Source organism: Pseudonaja textilis, chromosome 3, assembly GCF_049901715.1.
Source record: "Pseudonaja textilis isolate UNSWEBS1 chromosome 3, rPseTex1.2, whole genome shotgun sequence".
NCBI classification, from domain to species: domain Eukaryota; kingdom Metazoa; phylum Chordata; class Lepidosauria; order Squamata; family Elapidae; genus Pseudonaja; species Pseudonaja textilis.
Genome location: NC_141992.1, coordinates 108,015,799 through 108,037,507, shown reverse-complemented (window position 1 = coordinate 108,037,507; position 21,709 = coordinate 108,015,799). Strand labels below are relative to the sequence as shown.

General features: G+C 39.8%; 1 protein-coding gene across 1 annotated transcript in view; it reads left to right on the top strand.

Annotated features, from left to right (window-relative positions):
- ARAP3 (ArfGAP with RhoGAP domain, ankyrin repeat and PH domain 3) overlaps window positions 1-21,709 on the top strand; it is a 185,556-nt gene that overhangs the window by 107,806 nt on the left and 56,041 nt on the right. The window contains exons 23-28 of the mRNA XM_026718719.2: window positions 6,479-6,626; window positions 6,706-6,774; window positions 12,293-12,367; window positions 12,535-12,649; window positions 14,501-14,629; window positions 15,551-15,684. Of these exons, the coding sequence (XP_026574504.2) occupies window positions 6,479-6,626; window positions 6,706-6,774; window positions 12,293-12,367; window positions 12,535-12,649; window positions 14,501-14,629; window positions 15,551-15,684 (670 nt within the window). The remainder of the gene's footprint in view (window positions 1-6,478; window positions 6,627-6,705; window positions 6,775-12,292; window positions 12,368-12,534; window positions 12,650-14,500; window positions 14,630-15,550; window positions 15,685-21,709) is intronic.

Genomic DNA, 21,709 nt, shown 5'->3' with positions numbered 1-21,709 from the left:
ATCATATAAAATTGTTTAACTTCTTGTTCTCTAATTTTGAATGTCAATTTACTCATTTCAGCACTGTCCATAATTTTCTTAATAACTTCCTCCTGCATAGGTATTTTATCATTTTTTCCAATTCTTAGCAAATACAATTCTAGCTGCTGTTAAAATATTTACAATCAAATACTTCAATTCTTTATTGTATATTTCCAGTATAATTCCCAATAAAAAAATCTCTGGTTTAAAGTCTGTGTATTGTTTTATCATTTTTTCCAACCATGTGTGGATTTTAGTCCAATATTTTTTTGCATCCAAGCACGTCTACCACATATGAGCCAGGTATCTGATGACATTTCCAACATTTATCTGATTTATTCTTAAACATTCTCACAATTCTTGTTGAGGGTAGATGTTACCTGTAAAACATCTTATACAAATTTTCTGTATATGCAGTTGACATTGTCATTTTATAATTTTGTGACCACAATTTTTGCCACTTCTCCAAATCAATCCAAAAGTTTTCCCCCAAGCAATCGTTTCTTTAACTTGTTCTTCTTCCAGTTTAAATTCTAATAAATGTCCATAAAAGTTTTTTAATTACCTTTTCATCAGTACCCATCAAAATTTTATCTAAATCAGTCAACTTATCATAAATACCTTCTGTTTTAAAATCTTTATCAAATCTAGATTGTACTTGCAAATATGAAAACCAATTCATTTTTACACTTTGTTATTCCAACGCTTGCATAGATTTAAGTTCACCCTTTTCATTCAGTATCTCACCGTATCTAAGTGTTGTTCCTTTTTATATATTACTGGATAGGAAAAGGCTTCAATAGTAAATATCCATAATGGAATTTTTAAATAATATTGTCTTTTTGTCTTCTCCCAGTTCAAAAATAGTGCCTCTCAAATATAATGTCTTCTAAAGTACCCCTGTGTTTTAGTTCCCTTGTACCAAAGGAAAGCATGCCATCCTAGCAGCAAGTCATGCCCTTCTAAAATCAATAGTCTAGTGTTTCTTAATGTTATCCATTCCTTTACCCACATCAAGTTTGTTGCCTGGTAATATAGCTCCCAGTTAGGCAAGTCAAACCCTCCTCTTATTTTTGCATCTTGTAGCAGTTTAAGTTTTATTCTTGCTTTCTTTTCCTGCCAAATATATTTCAACACAGTTCTGCTTAGGTCTTCAAAAAACTCTTTCCCTAGTCAGATTGGAATTGTCTGGAATAAATACAGAATTCTAGGCAATACATTCATCTTAACTGTAGATATTCTCCCAATCAATGACAATTGTAAATTTTCCCATTTTGCCAAATCTGTAGCAATCTGCTGTTTGAGTTTAATATAATTATCCTCCTTCAATATGCTACATCTTGGTGTAATGTGTATCACTAAATACTTAACCTTATTTGTGACCTGTATTTCTAAAACTTCTTCCAACTCTTTCTTTCATCTTGCTAACTTTTTTTTGTTAATATCTTTGTTTTATCTTTATTTATTTTCAAACCTGTTACTTTTCCATATTCTTCTATCTTTTCTATTAATTTAGGTGCTGTTTCCAATGGATCCTCTAGTATGAATGCCAGATCATCTGCAAAAGCTTGCAGTTTATACTCTTCCTTTTTAATTTTCATTCCTTTTATTTCTTTATCTTCTCTAATATTCCTATTCAACACTTCCAAAGTTAACACAAACAGCAGAGGCGACAGTGGACAACCTTGCCTTGTCCCTTTTCTTATATCTATAGATTCTGTTAATTCTCCATTTATCATAATCTTTGCAGTTTGTTTAATATATCATTTCAATGGCTTGAATAATTTTTTTTACCAAAGCCCATTTGTTCCAATTGCAATAACATAAATTGCCAACTCACATTGTCAAAGGCTTTTTGTGCATCTAGAAACATCAAAGCCATTTGCTTTTCCAGATGTGCCTCATAATATTCCAAAGTGTCCAGAATTATTCTCACATTGTTTTTTATTTGTCTCTTTGGCAGGAATCCATTTTGATCAACATGTATAAAGTTATTGAAGTGAAGATTTTATAATCTGAATTTAATAGGGATATAGGTCTATAATTTTTAACTTGTTGCAGGTCTGTATCCTCCTTTGGTATAAGTGTAATATATGCATCTGACCGTGTTTTGGGTATTTTTTTCTTTAACATAACTTCATTCATAACTTCTAACAGATGGAGATTCAGTATTTCCTGGAAAGTCTTGTAAAGTTCCACTGGCAATCCATCTGGACCTGGTGCTTTTCCAACATTCTGTTTTTTTAAAGCTCCTGTTAGTTCCATCATCATTATGTTCCCTTCTAGCATTATTTCAATGTCTTTCGGCATCTGAGGTAAATTTGCTTTCTGTAACTATTGCTTAACTTTTTCTTCTTGAATATTTTCTTGAAAATAGTTTTCCATAGTAATCTTGTATGATTTTTCTTCTTCTCTCATTTCCATAGCAAACATGTCCTTTTTCATTTATTAGTTGATTAATCCTTCTTGATTCTCTTTCCTTTCTCAGTTTATAGGCTAGCCATCTGCCTGGTTTGTTTGCTTCTTCAAAGTAATTCTGTTTAGCATTTTAAATTTTTTGTGCTAGTTCCTCTTTTTCCATTAGTCCCATTTTATGTTTAATTATATCCATTTTATTCTTAATGTCTTTTTTTTGCGGGAACTTCTGTAACTCTTTTTCCAGTCATTCATAGTCATTCTCCAAAGTTTTAAAAGTCTTTGTCTGTTTTATATTTCTTTTCCTTGTATAGTCAATTATCAAACCTCTTGTGTAGGCCTTCCTCGTGTCCCAGAGATTCTGTAAAGAAGTATCCTCTTTTCTATTTTCTTTAAAAAAGAAAACCAATTCTTTCTCTATTTTCTGTTTAAAGTCTTTATCCTTTAATATTGTATTATTTAAAGTCCATCTAGATCACCTCTTACATCCTTTCCAAATAACTGCCATTGTATTGTGGTCTGCCCAAGTGCTTGGTTCTATTTCAATTTCTCGTATATTAGTAAGTAGTTCTGCTGACATCCATATCCTATCTATTCTAGACCATGATGCATGTCTGTTTGAATAAAAAGTATATTGCTTACTTTCCACATTTCTCTCTCTCCATGCATCTTTTAAGTTTAATTCTTCTATCATTCGAAAGAAAGATTTTGGTAATATCTTTCTAGCTTTCTTTGTTGATTTCTGTGTTTTATAGTCCAATCGATCATTAATTATTCCATTAAGGTCTCCCATCATACAAATATTAACATAGTCTAATTCGATTATATTCATATGTAATTTCCTGTAGAATTCTTCTTGATTATCATTTGGAGCATAAATTGCAATTAAAAGTGTTTTACCATTATTGTCCATTATTTGCCCCATCAAAATCCTTCCATTGTCATCTGTATAAATTAGTTCTGCCACAATTGTATCTCTAATATATAAGATCACGCCTCTTTTTTTTATTGTGTCAGTGACATGAATAATTTTCCTAAAATTTTTTGTTTCAATATATATTCATGTTGTTTTTTAATATGTACTTCTTGTAAACAAATGATATCAAATTTTAATTTCTCTAATTTATGAAATACTTTTCTTCTTTTAGCAGCCAAATTAAGTCCATTTATGTTAATCGCAATCAATTTCCTTTCATCCATGTTAAGATTTATAACAGGGTTTTATTGCTCTAGTAGATCTTAATTCTCATTGCTCTCTGGGTACACACCTTCTTTTTCCTTTTCAATTACTGCTATACACTCCTCTTGAATTTCAATTAGTGACTCTTCTTTTCTTTCTTCTCCCTCCTTTCCTCTAAAAAATTCTAAGTAGAATAACTCCGCTTTTCCAACTGTATCAATTCTGTGTCTTTGTTCCTGCCAAGTGAACAAGAGGCTTTCTGGCATCAGCCATCTTTTGTCTATTCCTCTTTTAAGTAACTCTTTAGTCAAAAATGTGTATTCTCTTCTCATCTCTCTTACTTTTCTTGGTACTTGTTTCAGCACCACAATTTCTTTGTCTTTATATTTTAATGTTTTCTCTCTTGCCACCTGTAGTAGCTGTGTTTTGATTATCTTCTTGGTAAATCTAATATGTACTTATCTTGGTAACTTGTTTCTCATTGCATATCTTGTATAGACATGGAACACTTCATCCATCCCATCCACCATATTCTCTTTGGTTATCTCTAATGCTTCTGCCAGTATTTCTGTCATTATTTTAGCAAGATTTTCACCTTTTCCTTCTTCCACATTTTGAAATCTCAAATAAAATTCTGATCTATTGATTTCCCATCCCAATGGTTCACTCCTGTCCTTCTCGACATTGCTCAATCGAGTATCAATCTCTCCAATTTTCTTATCTCTTTGCATATCTTCTTCATTTTTTTGGAATCTGTCTTCATATTTCATCATCATCTGTTGAATATTTTCCACTTTCTCATCTGTCTTTTCAATTTTTTGCTCAATCTTCTGAATTCCTTGCATGATCATCTGCAGTGTCACTTGCTTCTCTTTCTCTTTCTCCTGTTGTAACATTGTCTGTATAGATCATTGTCCTCCAGATGGTGAGGAGGTTGGTATCGAGAAAGCTGGGGCTGTTATCTTTCTACTCATCTTGTAATGCTTATCTGTGAAGAAAGAGAGGGAAAAAAGGGGGAAAAAAGAACAAAGACAAACAAGTGCCACTCCAAAAAGAAAAAGGGAAAAAAAATCTTCAGGCACTTGTATACCTTAATTCAATTAGTTGCAATAGTATATACAAAAAAATTAAAAAAAATAAAAACAAGAGAAGATATGGAAAATGGGATAAAAAGAAATTTTCTTTTAAAGAAAAAAAGGATAGGGGAAGGAAAAATAAAAATCAAAAAGAAAAAAAAGAAAGAGAAAAAAAAATAGTCTATGTATTTCTCTTAATAAAAAAAGAAAAAGCCAGGAATATTTTTTTAAAAAGTAAAATCTTTTCTTTTAAAAAGAAATAAATCTCAAATCAGAAAGAAGAGTCTCAATCAAAAACAAACTTTCAAGAGGATTGTTAAAAAAAGAAATACCAACAGGAATAGGAAATTTAAAAAGGACCAGTCCAGTTTAGAATTAAGAAGCTTTACCAAGTTCAAAGTTCCAATAAAAAGGGAAAAGAAAAAAAACTTTCACTATAACTAGCTTAATCTCGCCGCTTAAACTCTTTTCCCTTCACTTTTAATTCCACTTTAAGTCTTTCAGGGTGTTCTCTTCAAGAAATAATAAGTAAAAATTCATCTCACCAAACTGACACACTTTCTTTGAATCTCTTCTGTTCTGGAGCTGTCCCAGCTTCAGCAGCTTGAATGGCTTCCTCTCCATCGCCAGCAAAAAGGGCTTTTCCTGGATCAACCAGGGACTTTGTGATGTCCCTGGGATCAACAGGACATGCCCTTATCAATCACCGTCTCTACGGGATGGTTTAGGTCCATCAGGACCGTCCAGCAGCTGAGATATCGACGGCGATCTTGGAGAATCAAGATCACTTGTCGTACCGCCATGACACCAGCTCTGCCCTCCCCCAAAGCTTCCAGTTTTCAAACATTTTCAGAAGCCCAATAGTGATGGTGCTACCATTACTTGAAGAGGAAAGCTATAGGACTTTATTGGTTAAAACCAGCACTTTGAATTGTATCTTGAAATTTACTGGTGGCCAATACAGCAATTGTAAGATAAATGATGACAATAGTTACATTTGCCAAAACTATGACTTTTTGGTCCAAGTGCAATATTCAAGTAATCCTCAACAGCAGCCCAATATACAGTATATCCCATTGTAATAATCCAACCATTTGTAGGTGTATGAGTGACCATTTCCTTGCCTCCTGTCATAGGGAAGATACATCCAAAGATGAACAAAGTGCCCCCTGACTAAAGCAGGTATTCAACTTCCAGGCCTCAACAGTCCCTAAACACTTGTTCAAAATATTTCTGGCTTGGCCCAAGTTGAGAATATAAAGCTGCTTATCATCAGCTCAAGCCAAACTGATTAATTAACACATACATATGTTTTGTGTAAATGTTAAAACAGCACGGGGGGGGGGAAGCATTGAGCTCCATTAGACCCCACAAATGTGAGCTTACTAACTGACCTATCCTTCCTCACTGCTAAATACTGATACTGTACACTTAGAGATACTCTTGCTTCAGTGGTTCTGTTTCATTCTAAGTTCAAATTCTTGCAGCATCAGAATGATGTTGTGTTACACTCCTGAGAAGTCTAAAAGGACTGTAATCCATCCAGGTCTCAAAAAAGTATGTTTCCATCCCATGATTGATTTTGAAACCAGACTGAAATGAATATAGATAGCCTACTTATTTGAGAGCGCCATGTAACTGACACTCCATCTTTCTTGTTGATAGTTATACCTAGACTTCTGTTTGCAAGTGTGCCAGACCCTGCAGTTTTCCCTCTCATCAGTGCCTCCCTCCATTGGATGCAGCAATTAGCTTTTAATTGAGTCTTTTTTGCTCTCCACTCTAGGATACAGAAATGCGTCTATCTCAATCAGATGAGCACCAAGAACCTAGCTTTATTATTTGCCCCCAGTCTCTTCCAGACAAATGGAAAAGGGGAACAAGAAGTCAAGGTGATAGAGGATTTGATTGACAACTATGTTCATATTTTTAATGTGAGTCTGGATCTCCTTCCCCGTATATCATTACACATTTGTTTTATGTGTATTTTACTGTAACGTTTTTTTACTCTAGATTGATGAAGATCAGGTATTACAGATGGACTTGGAGAACAGTTTGATTACTACCTGGCAGGATGTGAAGGTACTACAATGTCTACTACCCATCACTTTTGTGTATTGCTTAGCAGATACATTGACAACATCAGATTACTGGATTAACAGAGTTGGAAGGGACCTTGTAGGCCATCTAGTCCAAGCCCCTGCCCAAGCAGGAGACCCTACACCAAAAGTCTGCAACCTATGGCTCTGGAGCTGCATGGGTCTCTTTCGGTCCTCTGCTGCAGCTCCCTGTCAACTGATCACACCTCTGGCTGGCCCCTCATCTCACCTCCCAGTCACTCCTCACCTGGCCTAAGAAGGTAAGGGCAATGGCGGGTGATGGAGACTTGCTTCATATTCCAGAATGGGAGAGAAGTGCCCCTGTAGTTGCCTTTTCATGGCAACACCATTCTGCCTTCATCGTGGTATATTTGCGCTCAAGGCAGCCCTCGCCTCCCCCTGCTTTGGGGACAGAGCTGTAAGCCACTTCGGGTTGAAGCTGTTGCTCCTCCATGGGCTGCCTGCTGCTCTCGCAGCGCCTTGCGCAGCACAGTGAAATTCAGCATGCTTTACAATAGGGGAGATGGAGTCCCCTCCTCCTCCTGGAGCCCATTACGATTCGGAGCCACAATGCAACCTTGCCTCGCTTGCCCCTGGCAACAGCAGTGGCATGAGAGAGAGAAAGGGGGGGAGGAGAGGGAGAGAGAGGGGGGAAGAAAGAGAGGGGCAGAAAGAGAGACAGAGAGACAGAGAGTCAGACACACATACAGAGACAGAGAGTCAGACACACACACAAACACACACACACACAGAGACAGAGAGAGAGAGGCCAAGTGTGGCAAGACCCAAGGCCACCTAAGGCCAAGTGTGGCAAGAGGTGGCTGGTAGGAGAGGGGTGAGGCAGGGCCAGATGGGGCAAATAAGTTAACTGGTTCTCTGCCCTAATGACCATCTGGGTAAGTGTGGCAGGATCATGTGACTGGGTGGGAATGAGTGATGTCAACTTGACCCAGTAACACCAGTTGTTAAATTATTGGCTCCCGGTGCTTTCTTTTCTGTGGGAAACAGGTCCAGATGGCTCTGAGTGTTTAAGGTTGCAGACCCCTGCCCTACACTATTTCTGACAGATGGCATTCCAGTATCTTCTTGAAAGCTTCTAGTGATGAAATTCCCACAATTTCTGAAGACAAGCTGTTCCATTGGTTGATTGCTCTCACTGTCAGAAAATTTCTCCTTGTTTTCAGGTTGAATCTCCTTGTTCAGTTTCCATCCATTACTCCTTGTCTGGCCTTCAGATGCTTTGGAAAATAGCTTGACCCCCTCTGCTCTGTGGCAGCCCCTCAAATATTAGAACAGTGCTATGGATTGCATTGACTTTTTGGCTGCCACTGCAGGTTGTTGGCTCATATTTAATTAGTTGTCCATTAAAACTCCAAGATGCCTCTCACAGTTACTGCTATAAGCCTGGTTTCATCCAGTCTATATGTATGCTTTTGGTTTCTCTTGCCTAAGTGTAAGACTTTACTTTTCTCTACATTGAATTTCATTTCGTTAAATAGAGCGCAGTGTTCAAGTCTGTCAAGATCCATCTGGATCTTGAGCCCATCATCTAGGGGCTTCCACATAACTTTCATCTTCCACATAACTTTCACATCATCTTCCACATAATTTTCTATTAATGTGCTTTGATACAGCACTTTGGGAACATCCAACTTCTTTTGCAATTACCTTTTGAGGCTTTCCCTCTTTATGGAGGGTGTCAATGATGGTTTTCTGCACAACTGTCAGGTCAGCAGTCTTTCCCATGATTGTGATTCCTACTGAACCAGACTGAGAGACCATTTAAAGGCTCAGGAACCCTTTGCAGGTGTTATGGCTTAATTAGCTGATTAGAGTGGGACACTTTGAGCCTAGAATATTGCACCTTTTCACAATATTCTAATTTTCTGAGATTGTGGATTTGGGGTTTTCATGAGCTATAAGCCATAATCATCTCAATTATGACACATCACAGCTTGAACTATCTTGCTTTGCATGTAATGAGTCTATCTCATATATTAGTTTCACCTTTTAAGTTGCATTACTGAAATTAATGAACTTTTGCACGATATTCTAATTTTTTGAGTTTCACCTGTATATCTTTCTTATTCAATCTAAACATTACTCTGTTGTATATAAACAATTTAACTAAGTTTCACTCCATATTGATCCAATTCATGCTAACACTGTTAGTAGTCTCTGTCAAATTTATCAAATTTATGTAATCCTCCTTATATTATTTTATCAATTTTTATCATTTTTTTCATATTAATTCACAATAACAGTATAAAATTTAACTGTATCATTCATATTAATCCAATTCACACTAATGTTATTAATAATCTCTATCACATTAATCAAATTTATATCATCTAATATACACAAGTTTTTTTAAAAAAATATTTTCTGTGTTTTCCTTGTTTAATCTAAATATTTCTCTATCATATCTAAACAAATTTAACTTTCCATTCATATTAATCCAGTTCGCACTAACATTGTTAATGTGAAACATACATAAAAGGAACTGTCTAATATCTATAAACTTCTAATCTTTCTATTATTTTTATTCATTCTGTAAGCAATTTATGTTCTAATATTTTCCCTCTAATTTTATTTCTGCCTCTCTAAACTGTAATCAATTGAAGTTTAAAGGGCAATTTCCTACACATCATTTCTTCTCCTCCTTAATGCTTCTATTCTTATCCATTTTTTAATTTGCCTCCCACACTCCTCATCTTTTTTTAAAAATTTTTTTAAATACTTTATTAAAATAAATGTATATAAATACAGTAAAATCAAAACATTCCATTTGTTGCAACATAAGCAAATACAGTGTTCACTCTAATTGACAGCTCTCTCATTGTATCAAATGGTCATTCATTTATTGACATATAATACAGAATTTTATTCGAATTATTTATCACAAATAAATTTATATATAATATTACCAATTTCTATCGTATCCTTTTATTTGACTTTTTATTCCTTTCTTGTCTATCTTCCAGCCAACTATATCATAAGTTCCAAATCTCATAGTATTCTGACTCCTCTTCGTTTCCGAGTTCCATTGGTAGCCTTTCCATTTCTGCACATTTCAAGGTTTTCTTTATGATCATGAATTGGGGGGGGGGGAGTGTTTTCGCATTTCCAATTTTGAGCAAAGGTGAGCGTTGCTGCTATAAATATATGAAGTATTATGTATATATTTTTTTACTAATTTTCTGTTTTAGGATTCCTAATAAAAATATCTCTGGTTTCATCTCAATTTTAATTTTTGTGATTTCTCCCAACCAATTTTTAATTTTCCTGCAATATTTTTTTGCTTTTGGGCAGGTCCACCCAGGGGTGGAATACTACTGGTTTGGCCCGGTTCTATAGATCCTGTAGCTGCAAAAAGCAGCTGACACCAAACCGGTTCAGTGTTTGGCCCACCCGCCTGTCCAGGCTCTAGGCTGACCTTTATTCCAGCAGTCACCAACCGGTGAGAAAATTTTGGTGGTCCGCAGAAAAATGTCACTCCCAGAGCACCTCCCAAAGCAATTAATCCAGCCTGAGCAGAAACACAAGGCTGCGCCACCCACATGGCCTGCGGGAACCCTCCGCACCCACTCACTCATTACCCAGCAAACTTGCCTGCTAGGTTGCTATTTTTCCTTTTTCCATTAGCTATTCTGAGAGATTTAGATTAGCTAGAAAGCAGGAAACCGATGGATTTCTTGCTTTCTAGCTAATCTTTAGATCTTTGAAACCTTCTTTAGGACTGAAGCAATGCATACTCAACTAGCCGATGGCAGAAACACAGATCTCTAAGTAAATTTGAAATTCTGTGAGCAACTCAATCTGCCTGCCTGCTTTGCCTAATTTTGGGTAAAAGTTGCTCTTTTTGTTTATAAAAAAATCAATATTTACATATATGGTGTGTTGTGAGTTAATTTTGTGAGTTTGCTTGCTAGTAAATTTTATGAGTTTACTTGCAAGCAAATTTTATGTGACAAACTCAGCTAACCGATGCCAGATAGATAGATCTCTGAATGAATCTGTGATTCTGTGAGCAACTCAATCTGCCTGCCGGCTTTGCCTGATTTTGGGTAAAAGTTGCTCTTTTTTATACAAAAATCAATATTTATATAAATATTTATAATATTTGCATAAAAGCCATGCCCAGCCAGTCATATGACCACCAAGCCCCACCCACAAATTAGGACACACCCTCAGAACCGGTTGTTAAGAAATTTGAATCCCACCCCTGCCTCTGTGTGTTTGTGTGTGTATGTGTGTGAGAGAGAGAGAGAGAGGGAGGGAGGGACGGAGAGAGAGAGAGAGAGAAGTTAGATCAGATCTCTCTCTTTCTCCCTCTCCCACCAACATCAGAAAGCCACTGTCAGTCAAAATTCATATTAGTGGTCCCTGTGGTTTAAAATTATGAGTTTGGTGGTCCCTGAGGTCCAAAAGGTTGGTGACCCCGCTTTATTCCCTGCTTTTTCCTCCTCAGCTGCTTTGCGCAACACAGCTGAGGTTGTAAAAGCAGGAAATGAGGATTTTCAAATGCTGTGCACCAGAGCACAGCGCTTGTCAGCTGTCCAGGCGGCACAGCTGATGATTTCTTGCAAATGTTGCACGTACGATTGTCCCCAGTTCGAAGAACCAGCAAATCGCTCCACTGGCTGGCCCCTCCCCTCCCCACCCAAACACTCCTTACCTGGCATGTGAGCCATCCAACGTGCCTAGTTTGGTAAGTTGCTATTTTTTCTTTTTTTTCTTAATCATCAGCTGTTCTGCTCTGCCAGGAGATTTAGATTAGCTAAAGAGCAGGAAATCCTTAGATTTCTTGCTTTCTAGCTAATCTAAAAGCAGAGCCAAACCTTCCTTAGGACTGAAGCTTTTCAGTGCAGACTCAACTAGCCGACTGCAGATAGATAGATCTCTAAGTTAAAAGTTGCTTTTTTTAAATAAAAAAATAAATGTTTATATAAATATTTATAATATTTACATACAAGCTGTGCCCACCCAGTCACATGACCACCAAGCCACACCCAAAAATTAGGCCACACCCACAGAGCCGGTTGTTAAGAAATTTGAATCCCACCCCTGGGTCCACCACATATGGTAGTAGCTTCCCTGCTCATAGCCACATTTCCAACAGCTTGCTGAATTATTGAGGAACATTTTTGCAAGTCTTGCTGGTGGTAAGTGCCAACAATAAAACATTTTGTACAACTTCTCTTTGTAAGTTGTCAATAAAATTTATAATTTATTATCCATAGGTTTTCCCAATCTTCCAAATTGATGCTATATCCAAAATTTTTGTAAAACAGAAGGGTTTTATAGTGAACTTACTGAACTGGATGAAATTTTAACAGGTACTGATGAGAGATTGATTAAGAAACTGTGTAGCTATTTACTAGGAGTGAAATTAAAAGAACAAGTTAAAGAAACTGGAACTGCTACTGAAGCATTTCTGGTTTTGCCCAATTATGTTTTTCTACCATTCATTGCTCCAACCTCAGTTTTTCTCTCTACAGCTCTCACAGGCTGGCGATATTATCTTGGAAGTATATCTGGAGCAGAAAAATCCTGACTATTGTGTTACTCTTAAGGTAAGTAATAGAGAGTGTCTTTGTGTAAACTGCCCAGGGCACTCTTGAGTGGAGAAAAGGGGTTCATAACTATCACTAAGGCATCATTGATTTTTTATGACAAAGAAGTATTAATATATACACTGTACTATGGATTGACTGAAAATTATTTCTTAATTACCCTACAGGTTTCTCCCAAAATGAGAGCAGAAGAACTGACAAATCAAGTGCTTAAGATGAGAAATGTAACAGCTAGTCGAGATCTTTGGCTGACCTTTGAAGTTTTAGAAAATGGAGAGCTAGGTCAGTAAAACACTTTGTTTCTTTTTTCTCTGTATACATTTAAGGCTGTATGATTATCCCGTATTTTATTTTAAAGGTAGCCCTTTTCCCTTCCCACCCTGCACTATGCTAGCTAGCACTGAGAGAGGGGAAGTAACTCTCTGCTGGTTTGAAATCTGAACTACGTTTATCAGCAGGGAGGAAAACTGGCTGCCTCTTCTGGTGAATTAAGCTTTTCTTCACAAAGTACAGGTGTCCATTGCTTGGATTCCACAAGTGGACATCATTTTCCAAGCCAGCCAATCATGCTGTTCAGCTGCAAACTGCTTCATTGCTAGGCTGCACAGGTTGTTCTGACCCAGGCTTCCTAAATCATAATTATGTACACACTTATTTTAAAAACAAGACTTATTTTAATTCAGTGCTGGGAATTGTTTTCATTCCCAGCTGGAATTAATCTCAAACAGTCCCCCAAGATAAGCACACACCTTTCAGTTCTGTGAAGTGCTGCCAAAAACAGAAGTATCAAATGAACCAACAGAAGTACAAAAAACCAACTGAAGGACAAAGAGCTTCAGAAATGACTCTGAACTGATCGAACTACTTTGCTTCCTGCAAAGGTTTCATCATCTTGGCCTGACCTTTATACCTTATGGGAGAGGTAAGCACCTCCCAGCCTTACTCCCGAGTCGTCCCTTTTGTTTCAGCTGCTCTTGCCTTCTAGCAGCTCTGCGCACACATGCACTGGGAACAGGCTCCCCTGGGTGCTCTGCCTTGCTGCTGCCAGACTCTGAAGGCTCCAAAGGCAGCACCCCACTCCAGATGGTCCTGGCCCATCTCTGCATCAGATGCAGGACCCTTGTCTGAGTCCTCTCCAGACTCCTTGACTGGTCTCTGTTCTTCCCCACTGTCCAATTCCACTGCCATCTGTACCGGCTGCCAGCAAACCACAACACAGGTAGCTGGGTTGAAGCAATTTGCAACTCAGAAAAAGATGCAGCTTATGATATTTGTGTCATGTGGCCTAGCAACAGAGTGGCCTGTTCTCCTTCTCTTTCCCCAGCTCTTAGGCTCTGGAAATCTTTAGAAAGTAAGTGAGCAATTGTGAGGGGGTTGTAGGAAGAGGCCTGTGGAAACCTGTCAGGTGGAAAAGCAGGCCCTGTGCCTGTGGGGATCTGGCAGGGCAGAATAGAGTGGGGGACTAGGTGGGTGGGCACACTGCAGTATCTTTGCAATTGTTCAAAATGCAAATGACATGGGAGCAGTGTAGGCTTTGTAACTTTGAAACGGGGTTGTATATAGTGTTTGGGAGATCTGTTGGCAACTTTGAATGGTTGTTAAATGATATGCCATACCTCAAAATAAAGTTATGGGCTATAAACAAACTTACATTTGATAGCCAGCATTTTAAATTAGATCCTGAAACCTACCAGTAGCAAGTATACCTTCTACAACAGCAGTCCCCAACCTTTGCAGCTTGGTGGCCTGGCAAGTGGTAGAGAGGAGAATTGGGCCATGCAAGTGGCAGGCTGACATGCACAAGTGCAGCTCAATTGCATGAATGGTGGACAAGTTGAACAGCATGCATATCCATGCATGCCATGCATACCAGCATGCCACTCACATGGCTCAGTTGTGAATAGGTCACAGCATGGTGGTTTGCCACAACCCATCTGAGTTTGTTCTTCCTCATCCAGTCCTTTTCAACCTCAAGAGTCTGGGTCAGTTTTTCTATCAGATATTCTGTTTGTCCCAGCATAAAGATATAATACACCATATCTTTAACATACTTCTGATGTTTAGTTTCCTGGCTGCCTCCTGATACCTGCATATACTAAACTTTGGACTCTTTTTCTGAACATCATTTTTCAGAGCGTCCTTTGCATCCCAAGGAGAAAGTTCTAGAGCAGGCCCTACAGTGGTGCAAGTTACCAAAACCCAGCTCTGCATATTTACTTGTGAAAAAGGTGTCCATCGAGCAAGGAAGCTGCCTTTTCACAGGTGAGTGAGCCTATTATTTAAGAGATAAATATACTTGTTACTGTTTTAAAATCATCAGAACATTTTCTATAGCATTACTGTCTGTATAGAAATAGATTTGAACTTTGTTCCTTGCGTATAAGGCTAAGTTGATTTCTGACTGAAAATTTGGAAAGGTGTTATAGGGAAGATAGTACTGACATAGCTGGCCTGATAATATAAGAGTATGTCCAAAAGTATTTTATGGAGGAGGAATAAGTCATACAATGCATGTTTTCCAGTATCTATCATCTCTCACTAAAACAGCAATGTGAAATCTTTTTGATGTTGATGATTGTATTTACCCAAGAATTAACAGAATAACAGAGTGGAAGGGACCTTTCAGGTCTTCTAGTCCAACTTCCAAGCTATTCCATTCCAGACAAATGCTTGTCCAATCTTTTTTAGAAAATCTCCAGCAATCGAGCACCCACAACTTGGAGAGGCAAGCTTTACCATTGATTAGTTGTTCTGACAGGAAATTTCTCCTTAATTCTAGGTTGGATCTCTCTTTGATAAGCTTTCATTTCAAAACATTTTGCTTTGCATTGCTCCTGAGATGGAGGAGAGACACCAAGACTGGAGGCTGCTTAACAGCAGAACTACATGGCTGGTCAATCGCTCCCCTGGTCACTAAAGAAAGAAGGCTTATAGCAGACAGCAACAAGTAGGCATCCAACCACTTCAACAGCCATCTTCAGGAGCTCCACAGGATGTATCTATTCCCATTGCCAACTTTCCTTAGAAAAAGATATTCAGATTTAGCAAAGAATCGTGAAATTAAAAAGATGTCACATGTCTTGTCACATAACTACTAAATAATGATTCTATAACTAATTTGCCTGGTATTTGAAATATAACTTCACTTTATAAAACATTTTCAATGTCTCTATTTTGCTGTAGATACTAAACGTGAGAGCCCAAAATATGGTCTTTTGAAATGCCGTGAGGAATTGGCTAAGCTTCTGGGAAACAAATTTCAGGAACGTTACTTTGTCATCAAGGATCAAAAGTTGCTTCTACTCAAAGAGAAACAGGTATAAAAATCTGACAAATTGACACAACAGTACAGAATAACAAAATTGGAAGGGATCTTGGAGGTTTTCTAGTCCAGCCCCCAGCCCCCAAGCTTTTCATCCAAAATTTTGATCCAAGCTTTTATGAAGGTTGTCTAGACTGTTGATACTTGGTAGACAAATAAATTTCATCCTCTACTTCAATTTTTTTCTGCAGGATTGTGTTTTTGTCAGCATATTTCTTATATGTTTATCTGGTCTCAGCCAATACCTGGTGAAGTACTGGCCATGTAATTTGCAATTGTTTCTGCTATTCTATTAGGGAGAGGCACTTAGGTGCCTCCTGTGGGAGTTCTGGCAGGGCAACGAAGTCTCTGCCAGTTACAACTCAGGAAGGGACAAAGCCAGTGCTGCTATGTACTGCATTGTTATATACCATCTCTGCAAATGGGAGCAGGTCTGCCCAATTATGCTGCTGATAGTTGACATAACACATCAAGTACTGTTCCGATACACCAGGGGTGTCAAACTCAAGGCCCACGGGCCGGATCCGGCCCATGGGATACTTAGATCTGGCCCATGAGGTTGGCCTGGAAATAGCAAAGGACCATGGCACCTCTGCTAGCAAAAATGGACCATGGGACATGTGCCTCCCCGCACCCTGTTTTTGGCCTAGACGGCCTCTTGCAAAGTCCTGCAGCAACCACATTTCCCTCGCTAACCTGCTTTCAAGCTCTGTTCTTCAGCATGCAGGGCAACAAAAGAAGACCATGGGGCTACCAGTAAAAAAAAAAGTTCGATCAAATCTTCTAATTTTGTGAGATCTTTTTTCCCTGAGAAGTTGGGAGGTCTGATTGCATTTTTTTAAACTGATAGTCTCATGGTCTTCTTTTGTTGCCCTGCACTCAGGAGAATGTGGAAAGCTGGTTAGTAAGGGAATTATGGTTGCTCTGAGGTGGGGTGAAGAATTTGCATTTTGATTCCTCTGAGGTGAGGCTGGAGTGAGGATTTTGCATTATGATTGCGCTGGGGTGTGGTTCTGGATTAGGATTTTGCACCCAATTTTTGGGCCTCCTGGGCCTCAGGGAAGTCTCCTGGGGGGTGTTTTTGCTCCCAGGGAGCTTCCCTGGGGCCCAGGAAGGCAAAAAACAGAGCGCAGGGGGATGCAGCTCCCACCCTGTGCTCCCACCCACCCTGTGCAACCCTTTTTGCCTCCTGGGCCTCAGGAAAGCCTCCTGGGTGAAGCAGTAAGACAGTGAGGGGGATCCAGGCACAGCTGATCATCGAAACAGCTGATCGTCGGGGGGGGGGAAATTCCTTAAGGAGTGACAGGGCAGGGGAGAACGCAGTCCAAAATGTTGGGCATGCACATGATGGCGCGCATGTGCGATAAGGACTCACTGGGTGGGGAGGGGAGGGGCAGGCAGAGAGGAGCGGGGCCAGCCAGGGGCACGATTTGCCAGTTCTCTGAACTGCGCAGAATCATAACAACTGGTTCTATAGAACCAGTCCAAACTGGTAAAATCCCACCCCTGGTTGAACTGTGGGGTCCTTGGTGCTCTCTGAGCTTGATGGTTTTCTTGCAGATGTTTCATTACCAAACTAGGTAACATCATCAGTACCAGAAGGGAATGGAGTTTTCTCTTTCATATACTAGTGGCTTGCCCTGTCAGTGTTGATCAGTTGCTTCACAAAAAGTGTTTTGATTGGTGCCAGGTCTCTACAGCCTCAGGCAGAGAAGGGCTATTCTGTGCCCATCCCTCAAATGTTCTTTAAAATACAGAGTTTCCCAGCATTCCTTTAGAAACCTCCAACATGCAAACTGTGGTTACTCATTCTAAAATGAATCCTCTTTACCTGGAGCTTCAAAATTTGCTGTTTGCTGGGAAGATGTGTAGCTAAAAGTCAGTCTTCATTTAGTGTACATCTGACTTTGGGGATATTTCTTCATAACTAAACAAAAGTGTATTTTCTGTGCAGTTCACACCCCTTGCTCACTGGATCTGGATGTCACAAAGCAAAGCCCACATTTTGTAATTAACCCCTGTGCCCCGTTTTGGCTGGCAGAGTCCTGCAGGAGGCAGAGTGCTGTCATGCCCCCCCTGCCCATGCCCCCCCAGCCACACACACCAGCCCTCCCAGGTCAAACACAACCCTGATGCAGCCCTAAATGAAATCTAATTTGACCTCCCTGCAATTTACATTGGTATGTTCATAGGCACCATTAGTCTGAGAATGATGGGAGGAGCTAAGACCTTGAATAGTCCCACATAATTTCCCATGTAATTGTCGGAATTGAGAGGTGAATTGCAATTCATTATCAGAGATAATTCTTTTGGGAGCCCGAGGCAGATAATAAATGTATTGCACAAAGAGTTTTGCCAGGGTTTGTGCAGAAGGGATCTTTGGGCACACCATGACATGTGCTTGTTTTGAAAAAAGGTCAGTGGTAACCCAATTTACTGTGTTCCTAGAACTTTCAGGTAGCTCAACAATAAAATACACTGAGATTTCTTTCCAAGATGCTGATGGGTTAGCCATTTGCTGTAATAACCACCATGGCTTGCTCATCATCCTTTTTGCTGCTGCACATATAGGGCAACTAGCCATTTAGCTTCTACATCCTTTTCCATGCCCCACCACCAAAATTGATGCTGGACCAGATATAGGGTTTTAATGAAACCAAAATGTCCTGTGGTTTTAGAGTCATGGCTTCTCTGCAAGACTAAGAGCCTTTGGCTGGCTGGCTGGCTGGCTGGCTGGCTGGCTGGCTGGCTGGCTGGCTGGCTGGCTCATACAGTTTGCTGACCACCCATGCAAGTCCATTGCGCATGCATATGTTTTCCTTGTTTTTTTAAAAACCATTCATCTTGGAGCAGGGCTATTTTTATTCCCAGGTAAAAATCCCAATCCTCAGCCAAATCAGGCAGTGCTTTGTACTGGACTCTGGTGGTGACCAGTGATGCTATTTGATTGGAGGAAATGATGACATCCACCACCTCCTTCTTGGTACTATTACACTGAGGCATTCTGGAGAAGCCATCTGCTAGAAAGTTTCTTCCCCCAGGCAAATACTTTAACATAATGTTAAATCAATTGAAGTATTGCTCCCACCTCACTTTAGGGGACAGCTTTTGGGGGAGGGTTTAACACTTCTAGACCTTTCTTTATGATCAGTCCAGACTTTGAAAGGTTTGTTGTTCCCTTCCAGGAAGTGTCCCATGTGAGTAATGCCCATCTTACCACATAAGCCTCTTTTTTCCAAACTGTCCATCTACATTCGGCCTCAGATAGTTTTGGAGAGATGTAAGCACATGATTGCAAGGCCACTCCAATTGCTACATTGCTTGTATCTGCCTGTATGACAAAAGGCTTATGGGGGTTGGGGGTTTCAGAATTAGTTCAGCTGAGAATAATCACTTGAGTTTCTCAAAAGCCTTCTGGCATTCCATGGACCATTTGAGAGGGGTTCTGGATTTAGACCTCCCTCCTGTTTAGTTTTTAACAAGTTGGTTGATGGCAAAGCAATTTGAGTAAAGTGGGAATGAATTGTCTATAAAAGTTCATGAAGACAGGGAAGCTCTGCAATTGCCTTCAGGTGTGTGGCACCTCCCATTCCAGTACTGCTTGCACCTTTTCTAGCTCCATCTCCACTCCCTCATGGGAGTCCCGGTAACCTAGATAGTCCAATTTGGATTGGTGAAATTTGGAAAGTTTCATATACAACTGTGCTACCAATAACTTTTGCAGAGCAGTCTCTACCAGCTTTGTATGCTCCTCCATGGTTTTCATATAAATTAAGATGTCAATCAAATAGATGAAGACCCCCTTGAATAAATGTTCATACAGGACTTCATTAAGTCAATGACAGTCCAATTCACTGTATTCCCACTGCTGCCTGGGAGTTCAACAATAAACTCCTCCCAGGGTTTTGTTGGTTCAGCTACTTGTTGGAGAAACCCAGACAGTTTCCCTGTTCTGTTTTTCATGGTTGCACAAATTGATCAGCTTTTTACATAGTCCTCTGTCGGTTTTCATCTTTGGCCACCAAAACTGTCTGCTCACTAAATGGAGGGTTTTTAGAAATCCAAAATGTCCCCCTAGTTAAAATGATTCCACTTTAACACCATTAGTCTCATGCACATAGATTTTACTTCCTTTCGAAGCCAACCCTTCCCTCAAAGTTAAGTCCATCTGGTTTTCATTAAACCATGCATCATTTGACAGCGCAGCTTTTAAATCTGCTGTCAATTTGTCTCCAGGAAGGTTGGAACAATGTTTGGCTTGCACTCTAGTGGTTGCTTGGGCTGCTGGCTGGGCTTCAGAGATCATGGCACACACTTTCTCCTCTCATTGGCTGTCAAATTGGGGTTTTCTGGAGAAGGCATCAGCCAATAGGTTTTTTTTCCCCTTGGAATATATCTTAGTTTGAAACTAAAGTGCTTAAAATATTGAGCCCAGTGAACTTGTTTAGGGGAAAGTTTTTGAGGAGTCTTCGGAGCCTCGAGGTTTTTGTGATCAGTCCACACCTCAAAAGGCTCCTTAACTCCCTCCAGAAAATGTCTTCAAGATAGGAGAGCCCATTGCACAGCAAAAGCCTCCTTTTCCCAAAGTGCCCATCTGCATTCGGTGTCAGTCAACTTCTTTGACACATAAACACAAGGCATCAGCGGGTTTTGACAGTTCTTTTGAAGTAGCACAGCTGCTACAGCCACATCACTGGCATTGGCTTGAACTACAAAGGATTTATTTGGATCTGGATATTGGAGGATAGTCTCTGCTGTGAAAAGGCGCTTTAAAGTTTCAAAGGATTTTTGACAGTCCATTGTCCAAGCGAGAGGTTGGTTAGGTTTTGGTTTGGTCAGAGAAGGACCGGTTTTAGTACCTCTGCAAAAGAAGGAATGAATTGTCTATAAAAATTTGCAAAAGCCAGGAAACTTTGAAGTTGCTTATGTGTTAATGGGGGTTGCCAACATTGCACTCGGCCTTGCTGAATACTTTCACAAGGTCCTGATAGTCTTTAGGGATCTGTTTGACCTCTGGGGTTTTGTCGAGGTGGCTGCCAAAAGTTCTGGAGGGGCCTTTGCGGGGGGTTCCTACATGGGTGATGGTTCAATTTGCTGGTGTGGGTGGGGTTTGGGCCCCCTAGCTATCCTCAGCCTCTGGGTGTCCCCTTCCCACCAGATTGTCGGGCCCCACTTGTCTAGCCAAGAGAGCCCCAGTATGACCATATCTGTCATTTTAGTGGCTATTATGAATTGAATTGCTTCCCAGAATTGCTAGCTCAAGCTTCACTGATTCAGTTAGATGGGTGGCATAGGATCCTCCCCATCAACCTGTTCGAATCTGATCAGGTGGGCCAGTCTCTTCACTCTAATCCACAGTTTCAGAACCATGGCTAGGTTAATCAGGCATCTAGTGCAGTGGTCCCCAACCTTTTTTGTACCACGGACCAGTTTCACGCAGAAACACTTTTTCAAGGACCGGGTAGGGGCGTGAAGGTTCCAATAACAGTAAATAAATAAGCGATTAGCCCATAACTTACCCTTTCCAAAAAAACTCTCCAGTGAACTCTGTTTTTGGCTCATTTTGCGAGGGCTAGCTTGCATTGCTGATGCAGGATAAATACGCGCCAAAGAGTCAAGCGTGGAAGCTAGGCGAGGGCAGAAGTGGTTGTCTTTCAAAATAAGACACCCGGAAGCAAAAACATATTTTTATATATATTTTAATCACGATTATTCATTCTTTTTGGTCCGGTACAAAATGATCCACAGACCGGTACCGGTACCTGATCTAGTGCAACCTGAGTCCATTAGGGCTTGAAAAGTGCCCTGGGTCCCTGTCTTTGGGGCTGTGAGACATATAGGAAGGACGAAGGGGTGGATCGATTCACTCACCATTGGATCATCTTCACCATTGTCCTCACTGTCATAAGGACCCGGCAATTGGTCATCGTTGGCTGGAGTCCCCCACCCTCTTCAACTGGATTAGGACGGACCTCTACAGATTCAAAAAGAAACTTGCAAAGTCCATTTTCCAAAACAAA